This window comes from Argentina silus, assembly GCF_951799395.1.
Source record: "Argentina silus genome assembly, chromosome: 17".
Taxonomy (NCBI): domain Eukaryota; kingdom Metazoa; phylum Chordata; class Actinopteri; order Argentiniformes; family Argentinidae; genus Argentina; species Argentina silus.
Genome location: NC_139671.1, coordinates 17,021,321 through 17,031,320, shown reverse-complemented (window position 1 = coordinate 17,031,320; position 10,000 = coordinate 17,021,321). Strand labels below are relative to the sequence as shown.

Below are 10,000 nucleotides of genomic sequence, written 5' to 3'. Positions count from 1 at the left end.
CTCAGCTTGTGTGTGTTAGTGTGTTTAATTATTCAAGAGAGTGTTTCTTTCATATTGCAACCCAATTAGGTTACATTAGCATTTTCTATGAATATGAAACTATTGCACAGTGGAGTTTTTTGTTCTGCCTTTCATGTCTCTCGAAACCATGTTTCTGTCTGCCTGCCTGTCTGTTTACATTTTTTCATCTCTCTCTCTTTATCTCGCATGCACACGCTCTCCCTCTCGCTATCTCTCTCTCTCTCTCTCTCTCCATCCCTCTCTCTCTTTAGCTGATAGATTATTCATGCTCTGGTCCATTTTCCTCCGTTCATCTCTTGAGAGTGGCCAGACTTGCTCAGATCAGGTTCTGTTTACTTTAGATATTCATTCACAGGGAGAGAGAGAGAGAGAGAAAGAGAGAGAATACTATGAATTATACATTTTCATTCACAAAGAGGAAGAGAGAATGTGTGGGAGAGAAAGAAAGTGAGAGATGTGGGTTACCATTACAGAGAAATCCATTTGATAAGCCTGACATTGGAAGTAACCTAGTGTAAAACATGCCCATTGTAAATGACTAAGCCTACTAAGGCGTAGCATTAGTCCAGTCTTATGACAGATACTATGACTGCTACTTTTTATGGTTTGTCAAGGTCGGTAAGTTTCACAGATATGAGATAAGGTGTGTGTGTGTGTGTGTGTGTGTGAACATAGGCTTCTTAATCACTGTTTTCACACACACACACACACACAAACACAAACACGTTTTCCCCCATATCTCCTTGCTATTTTCCCAGCATTTCTGCTGAAGCGGGATACAAGGTCAGGGCCGGAGTGAAAGAACAAAAGAAAGGAGAGAAAAAAGAGGAGAATCGATCTAGATTACCTTAATAGTCATCAAAGCTTTCAAGGCGCGACACAGAGGGAGAGACGGAGAGAAGGAGAAAGAAAGGGAAAGAAAGAACAGAATGAGAAAAAGAGAAATGAGGGGGTAAGGAGGACAGAGGGGACAGAGGGAGGGAGGGAGAGGGATAGATCAGAGAAGACTAGAAGGGGTTCTGACGTTAGTGGATTGGCTGAGCTCGCCACATGGTTTTAAGGGCTCAGTGCGCTGCTCTCTGTTCTTTTAGTCCAATTAGAGAAATAAGAAAGCAAGTGAAATCTTGACAGAGAAGGGGGAGGTGTGTGTGTGTGTGTGTGTGTGTGTGTGGTGGGGCTGGGGGTGTGTTGGAGCCAAGGTCTGATTGACTATATTTTACTGAATGGGAGGGGGAGGTGTGTGTGTGTGTGTGTTGGGGGTGAGGGGCAGGGGGGGTTGCAGATTCTGGTTGACTGATAGAATTGGGTCTGGAGGGGATGGGGGTTGAGGTTAGGTTGTGTGTGTGTGCGTGCGTGTGTGTGTGCGTGCACAGAAATGTGTGTCTGTGCATACGTGTACAGAAATGTGTTTGTCTATGTGTGCTGGAAGTAGGGTAGAGGTGAAGTCTCATCACTCTGTGTGTGTCTGTGTCTGTGTCTGTGCATGCATGTATAGAAATGTGTTTGTCTATGTGTGCTGGAAGTAGGGTAGAGGTGAAGTCTCATCACTGTGTGTGTGTGTGTGTGTGTGTGTGTCTGTCTGTCTGTCTGTCTGTGTGTCTGTCTGTGTGTGTCTGTGTGTGTGTGTGTGTCTGTCTATGTGTGTCTGTCTGTGTGTGTGTCTGTGTCTGTGTGTGTGTCTGTGTCTGTGTGTGTCTGTCTGTGTGTGTGTGGTTGCGCCACAGCTTCTTCTGCCAGGTTGAGAGGGAGATCCAAATGGGGTGTGAACAGAGGGGGAGAGAGAGAGGGAGAGAAAAGGAGAGAGCAGAAGTGGCTCATCATTCACTCTGGTTTATTATCAGTCTGCCTCATCCTCCGTGGAGTCTTAATTACAATGTGTAATTCAACAAGACTCATTTATCTCTCAAATTACACCTTTCCCTCATTTTCTTGTCGATTACAAAGTTAATCTCCCTCGGTCTCACTCAAGCATATCTTTTGTTGTTGTGTCCGTGCATTATTCTCTGTTTACGCTCAGAAACCTAACGACGGGAACATATGGGGTTTGTAGATTATGACCATAATTGGAGAACACGCTTATGAAGACACTTTTTTTTTTTTTTTTTACAAAAAGAATGTCAACACAAGAAAGTGCTCAACGTTCCGCAAAAGACCTATGAAAGTACTAATCTAACTCTAAGATAATCTAGTTCGATAAGTACGATTGTATACTAAAATGAAATTTAGGCCTAAATGAAGACAAAAACATAATTTAAAAAGATTGTTTCAAAGGGTTTGTGTCTTGTCTTCCATCTCTAGTTCATGTTATATGTCCTTTGATATAGAGAGTTTTAAAGACCCGGTCTTTTGAAGATCCAAGCATGGCCTCAAAGAGTCTGTTTCATCCCAGAGGCTCCCCAATGTTTGAACAGATTAGTCTTGTTTTGGGGGCTTTGGGCATCTCTTCTACCTCTAATCGTGTCTGAGATGGATGGATGAATGAATGAAGGGAGGGAGGGATGGATGGCTAGATAGATAGCCCTAATCCTAGAGGTGTCCTAGATTTGCCCCCCTTCACATGCACCAACACACACACACGCGCTCACACCAGATAGAGTTGTTGACCTGTCTGCCATGTCGCCGTGTAAAGAACAATAGGCTTCTTAATCACTAGCTAGCGCTGGCTAGGCGGCTGGCGTTTTGCATGTATTATCTTAATACTGTACGCGTGCCAGCCTCTGTAGGCTTCCCCCAAACAATCAACAACAAGCTACCATCTAAGCACCAAGCGTGGGGAGACGGAGAGGGAGAAAAGAGAGGAAGGGAGGGAGAGAGAAAGAGGGAGAGAATGGTTTGCCATGGAGAGGTGAAGAGAGAGGGTAAACTTGCAGAATGGCTCTCTGTGTGAATCTGGCAGCGTAGCAGACGAAGGAAAACCAGGCCACATCAGACACACACACACACACACACACACACACACACACACATCACTGCAGAAATAGAGTCTGCAAAAGGTTGAGTTTAAGAGATGAGGGTGGGAGTTGGGGGGGGGGGGGGGGGAAACCTTTTACCCACAAATTCAAGGATAATTTGCAATCCCATTCAAGCTCCTGTTGCAGCCCCCCTCACTCCGGCCCCTCCTCCTCCTTCCATCCCCCCATCAATTTGGGATGAAAAGAAATAGGGTCGCAGAAGGAGGGGTGTGGAGGGTTGTGTGTGTGTGTGTGTGTGTGTGTGTGTGTGTGTGTGTGTGTGTGTGTGTGTGTGTGTGCGTACGTGTCTGTCTGAATATGGCCGTGTGTGTGAGAGAGAGAGATGTTGAACAGAGTGGACAATAGGCAGATTGTATGTGATCTATATTCATGTGGCACAGATTCAGTGGCCATGTGCTAACACAGCATGCTGCCTGATCAGAGAGGGAGGGAGGGAGTGAGGTGGGGGGGGGGGGGGGGAATAATAATCTAAGATAGGAGAAGGACAGAAATTAGATTTATATGTTGAGAGGGAAAAGTCACACAATCACGCTTCCTTTTTTCACATATCCCCTTTTAAACCTGGATCTGGATACCGCAATTGATTGAATAGAACCCACATCATAAGAATCACGAAAGGTTCGAAACTGGTTCGGAAAATGGATATTTGACAGCAGGTGGATAGTATTCCCCTGAGAGGGCCTGACTAATTGCTGCAGTCCAACACCAGAACAATGATATCAAGAGTAGCCTAACCCTCTAAGGGAGTGTGAGGAAGTGGTGATTCACACAGCCTAGTGTTGCATAGACATCTGTAGTCTGGAGAAAACTGATGGGATATTGAGAGAGAGAGAGATTATTCTGTGTATTCATGAAAGTCGTATAATGTCTCTCAGAGATAGGAGAACTCCTGGTCATACTGTTAAAACATGTTTGAATCCCAGAATCATTTGAGTCCTAGAGAGAGAGAGAGAGAGATGGGGGGGAGAGAGAGAGAGAGAGAGAGAGAGAGAGAGAGAGAGAGAGAGAGAGAGAGAGAGAGAGAGAGAGAGAGAGAGAGAGAGAGAGAGAGAGAGAACTCCTTGGTAACCAACGCACAGGGGAACAGAGGGGCAGGGGCAGATCCTACACCCCTCCCACTGTGTGTGTGTGTGTGTGTGTGTGTGTGTGTGTGTGTGTGTCTCAAAGGGCTGGGCTGCCTGAGGGGAGGAGGGGGGCGGGCCGTGTGTGTGTGTGAGGGGCAGGCTCATTGTGAAGGCAATACACACACACACACACACACACACACACACACACACACACACACACACACATACTCTCTGAACGGAGCCGCCGTAGAGTGAGACAGGAGAGGAGAGTGACCGCAGCAGTCATTTGCCCTGTCCTCTCAGGGTGCCTCGCTCGCCGCCGCTACTGCCCCTGCCTTACGACAAGGACACTTTTATTCAGGAGAAATACACACACACACACACACACACGCTGGAATAATGGTGTTTATCGGGACCTCGTTAAAATCCGTGATTAAGTACTTCAAAAGGAAGGGTAAGCATAAGCAATCAACGCCTTGGTTATATTTTTTTTATTTTTTTTATTATTTTTTTTTATAAATGTATTCATTTATATGAGAACTATTGTGTTTAAGGGACTTGCATTGAATGAGTTTTAGTTTCAGTTCATTTAACTTACTAGTTTGATATTCCGCAGTGAATACCCGTTTTTCCTTCAGTACTGATTTTACTCAGACCACGTTTCGTAACTTGTCCTCGCGTTGAACAAATTAACCGTTTGTTTAGTTGACCTTTTTAAGGGTCTTTAGTGAAGTGTATTCAGTAGTATTGGTGTACAGTTTATCGTTGTCCAGTAGTATTAATGTACAGTCCTGTCAAGTGTACTTAGGAGTATACTTAGGAGTGTACTAAGGAGTGAGCTTCAGGAGAACTCTATGGCCTTGGCTTCTCTGATCTGACGGACCTCCCTCTGTTGTTCTCTGTTACCTAGTTACCACGGCGGTTTAAAGGGTTAGCATCTCTGCTAGGGTTAAAAACCCTCTACCTCCTGACAACCCTGTCTGTTCACATGCTGTCCCAGACTGGATACAGTTATTCGTTAGAAGTCTAATTTGCAGTTTAATTAATTCGTTAAATATTTTGGATTATAATTCATTGGCGTAAAAGTGTTTTTTGTGTTGTTAAATGGCTTCTCTGAGACTGAATATAGCCTACTGTGGAATATCGCAACTAGAATGCTTGAATGGAAGAAATGAATGCTTAGGCTACTTATCGTGCTTATTCTTCTAATCTGATTGTGTGTGTGTCTCTAATGAGACTTTGTATTAGAGGGGCTTGGCTACGTTACAGTGTGTGTGTCAGCCAGAGAGACGAAAGGTTGTTATTGCAAGCTGTTAATGCTTACTCTAATCTCAGGTGTATTTTTATCAGGTGTTTGTGTGTGTGTGTAGGTGTGTGTGTGTGTGTGTGTGTGTGTGTGTGTGTGTGTGTACGCACGTTAATCATTACCTCAGCAGTTTCCCACTTTCCCACACTTTGCCCACGTCTGCATCTCTGAAAGTGTCTACTCTGGCGAACAAGAAGTGTGTGTAGAATAGATGATCTGTATGAGTCCTCGTTGGACTGAAACAAACTACTGTGCACTCCGAATCACGATACACACCACACACACACACACACACACACACACACACACACACACACACAGAGGGTGGGGATTACACACCTTCATGCGTGTGTTTTCGCCAGTAGAACCATCTAGGATTCGATCTGAAAGGTAGGGTTTATTGTGTCCATCTCCCCTCCTGTGTGACTCGAAGCCCTGACCTCAGATCAGCGTCTGTCCCTAAGCACCTTGGAACTGTCACTCACAGCATCCCATCCCTACAGCCAGTGCTGTATCAGTGAGGATGATGATGCTGAGTACTCTTCCTCCTCCTCCTTCTCCATACTGACAGCAATCCATGCTGTTAAAGTGTGTGTGAGATTTAGTTTGAAGAAACACTAGCTTGAGTTTCTTGGCCCTGTTTGCTAGTCTAATACATGTGAACATGGTGATTTGCTGTTTATTGATAGATGCATATCAATATGTATTGATAGGGTGATGGGAATGATGACTTACTGTGTGTGTGTGTGTGTGTGTGTGTGTGTGTGTGTGTGTGTGTGCACTTGTACATGTGGTCATATATTACTGTGTGTGTGCGCTTAAACTTGTGTTGATATGCGTGTGTGTGTGTTTTTTGGGACCTAAAGTTAGTTTCTCCCGTCTCTGCTGGTCGTAGTAGGAGGAGGGATTGCCATGGCAGGGGCAGGGGGATGAGTAGACTTTTGTAAGGCTTTCGCGCCTTTGCCGATGTGGAGATATTGTGTGTGTTGGGAGGTTGGGGGGGTTGGGGGTATTCTAACCCTAACCCTGATGTGGAGGCTGAGGGACAATACTGGCTTTGTGTCTATAGTCCCCATGTCCTTGGTCTGGCTCTGGCTTTGACTGAGCCTATTCAACACATCGGCCTAACTAACTATTAGGGTGGGGGAAGGGTACCTGCATAGATTGGTGTGTGTGTGTGTGTGTGTTTGTTTATGAGACAGTGTCAGGAACCCAGGATATGTATGTTTGTATCACATTTGTTTGTGTGTGTGTGTGTGAGAATGAGAATGTATCAGGATATGTTCTGTATATATCTGTTTGTATCGAACTGGTCCTCCATTGAATCGTGTGTGTGTGTGTGTATGTGTGTGTATGAGCACGTTGGAGTGTCGGTGGTTGTGTTGGTGTTTTTCTGCCTCATGATGTGCGATGCCCTATCGATGAAACTGCTCTTCAGTGATCTCACACACAGAGTTCAGGTCCAGTGTGACGGGGTCATGCAAGCACACACCAACCCTTTACACACACACACACACACACACACACACACACACACACACACACACATACACACACACACACATCAGAGAGAGAGAGAGAGAGAGAGATCATGAATGAACACAAAGACTCTCCTCTTCCAGCCAGAGAGGCAGTTAACGGCCGGCCGTCTGGGAGATGTCAACTTCAACCACTTAGGAGAGAAATAGTAAACAGACGTCAAACGAACTCCAACGGTCAGTCGTACCGATGCTGAACTGCCCTTTCACACTTGTGGAAACACACACACACACACACAGCCACACACACTCACAGAAACCCCCCCCCCCACTGACTTTACCAAACTGCCACAACTTTCTCACTGGATTTCCCCTTTGGCCTTTTGGGCTGTTTACTCAAATGGCCCCTCTGTTGACATGTGGACAGCCCCCCCCCCCCAACACAGATTTGCCCAGACACACACTCACACTTCCGCCAAAGGCCCATTTGCACCTGTGGGAATGCCCAAACACACACACACACACACACACACACACACACTCCCAAACACACCCACCCACACACACACAAACACACTTCCTCTGATGGCCAATTTGCACATGTGAGAATACCCCCCCCTCCCCCACACACACACACACTCACACCCCCTTCCTTAGACCACTCCCTTCCCAGGTTCCTCCAGTCCAGACATTGTCTATCTCCTTCCACCTGGTCCAGTCAGTCTCTTGTTGTTGTAGTGAAGGCACAGGGACACAGGGCTAGAAACCATCAACATCAAATGGAGGTACATGGACCATGCTCAGCTAGTCTGATCTCTTGGTTACAGTCTCTTGGTAAGTCCAGCCTGTTCCCATGGTGTGTGTGTGTGTGTGTGTGCGTGTGTGTGTGTGTACATGTACGTGTGTGTGTGTGTGTACATGTACGTGTGTGTACATGTACACATGTGTATGTGTGTGTACATGTACACGTGTATGTGTGTGTACATGTACACGTGTATGTGTGTGTACATGTACACATGTGTACCTGTGTGTGTGTGTGGGGGGGGGGCGGGGTTATGACCTAATATGACCTATTTCCCCATGAGCACTGTTGTTGAGCTCTCATGTGAAGTGAAACCTGCTGACTGTGTGGTTTGGACAGCGTTGGATGACCAACCAATAGCCAACCATGTTGTCTCTATGTTGTTTTTATGTCTTTTTAAAGGCCTTTGTGTGTGTGTGTGTGTGTGTGTGTGTGTGTGTGAATGCTTTTAATAGTTAACCTAGTGCTAGCCTAGTGCTTTAATAGTTAGCCCAGTGCTTTAATAATTATCCTAATCCTAACTTTCCCTCCGCTTCCTTCAAGCCCTCCCCCTGTGAGGTGCTACTCACCGTGCATCACAGTGGAGTGTTAGGTTGTTAGTGTGGAAGGTGACACGTTTGTACGAAGCACTTGTGTCCGTCTGTCTCGCTTCCCTCCCCTTCCCTTCCTCTCAAATACTATTCAAACCTGGTTAGCACCGACAGGACAGGAAATCCAATTAATCCTGATATCAGCAGGGTGTGTTTCTGCTATCTCAGTTGAATCATTTCCGATGAATCATTGAATCATTTCAGTTGAATCATTTCTCTCTTCGGCACCTCAAAGAATGAACGGAGCTTCATGGAACCTTGAGTAGAGCACACGCTTTGACTTAATTCACCACGTCATGTTCCAATGTTGTAACAATAGTGATTTAACGTTGCCCCCACTCTTCTCTCTCTCTCTCTCTCTCTCTCTTCTCTCTCTCTCTCTCTCTCTCTAGCGGTGTCTAACCTGGATGAGGAGAGCAAGTGGACGGTCCACTACACAGCGCCGTGGCATCAGCAGGAGAACGTTTTCCTCCCGGGGAGCCGACCGCCGTGCGTGGAGGACCTGCACCGCCAGGCCAAGGTCAACCTCAAGACTGCGCTGAGGGGTAAGAACCACGACCGCTGTCCCTCAAACCGTGTCGAGAAACACGACCACACTATGGTCTACCCCAAGACGTAGTCGATGTGGAGATTGTGTGTGTGTGTGTGTGTGTGTGGATAGGGGGAGGTTAGGGGTATTGTAATTGTGAAAGACCTGATGTGGAGACTGATTTAGGGGGACAACGGGGTAACCGCTAGGACCGTGTTCAGAACCATGACGGCACTCTAGCCGACCATGACCGCACTCAGAGCTATGATGCCCCCAGACAGCCACGAGCACACTTTGAACCATGACCACGTTAGAACCACGAGTCAACATATGACCACAACCACACTCCGAACCATGACTGGTGTGGTACACGCCTTCTTTCTCACATGCAGACACACACACACACACACACACACATTTTGGTCACTACTACGATTTCTTACCCACAAATTCAAGGATCATTTGCAATCCCATTCAAGCTCCTGTTGCAGCCCCCCCACTCCGGCCCCTCCTCCTCCTTCCCCCATCAATTTGGGATGAAAAGAAATAGGGTCGCAGAAGGAGGGGTGTGTGGGTGTGTGGGTGTGTGTACGTGTCATACCTTCACTGATGTCCGCGAAACAGCTTTATGACAACGTTGTAAAACCGTCCTAGGCGGGAGTGTGTGTGTGTAGCTGCACCACACACCCATGTGAAGCCCTCCTCCTGCGTGTACAGTCACTCGTGTGAACATGAAAGGGAGTCCCCAAACACAACGCCTGATGTCACATCTGTGAAAGGCCTTCCGACCTGACGACGTTCCCATGGCAATAGCCCGGAATACACCTGCACCTGCTCTATTCCCGGGAAAAAAACACTCATCTCTTCTCAAAGATAGAGAGAATCAGGAGATAGGGATGGGAAAAGGTGTGTGTCTGTGTGTGTCTGTGTCTGTGTGTGTGTGTGTCTGTGTCTCTGTGTGTGTGTCTGTGTGTGTGTGTGTGTGTGTGTGTGTGTGTGTGGGGTCAGGGTGGGGGCTTGTTGTTCACGTGCTAGGTGACTTTGTGCCAAGCAGATAAAGCAGTCGGGAGATAAAGTGAGGAGAGACAATGGTGTCATTTAATCCTGAGTGTCTTATTGATTCACCTCCGCTAATGGAAGATAAGATAATGTCCGTCTCCAGTGACAACAGACGCGCACTAACCACACACACAGGTCTTTGTCTTTCCGTCCTATTGTCCTGGTTCAGTGCACTG

General features: G+C 46.6%; 1 protein-coding gene across 1 annotated transcript in view; it reads left to right on the top strand.

The window, feature by feature from the left end:
* nhsl1b (NHS-like 1b) overlaps nt 1-10,000 on the top strand; it is a 103,595-nt gene that overhangs the window by 74,730 nt on the left and 18,865 nt on the right. Inside the window, 1 exon segment of the mRNA XM_083689376.1 lies at nt 8,629-8,781. Within this exon segment, the coding sequence (XP_083545502.1) occupies nt 8,629-8,781 (153 nt within the window).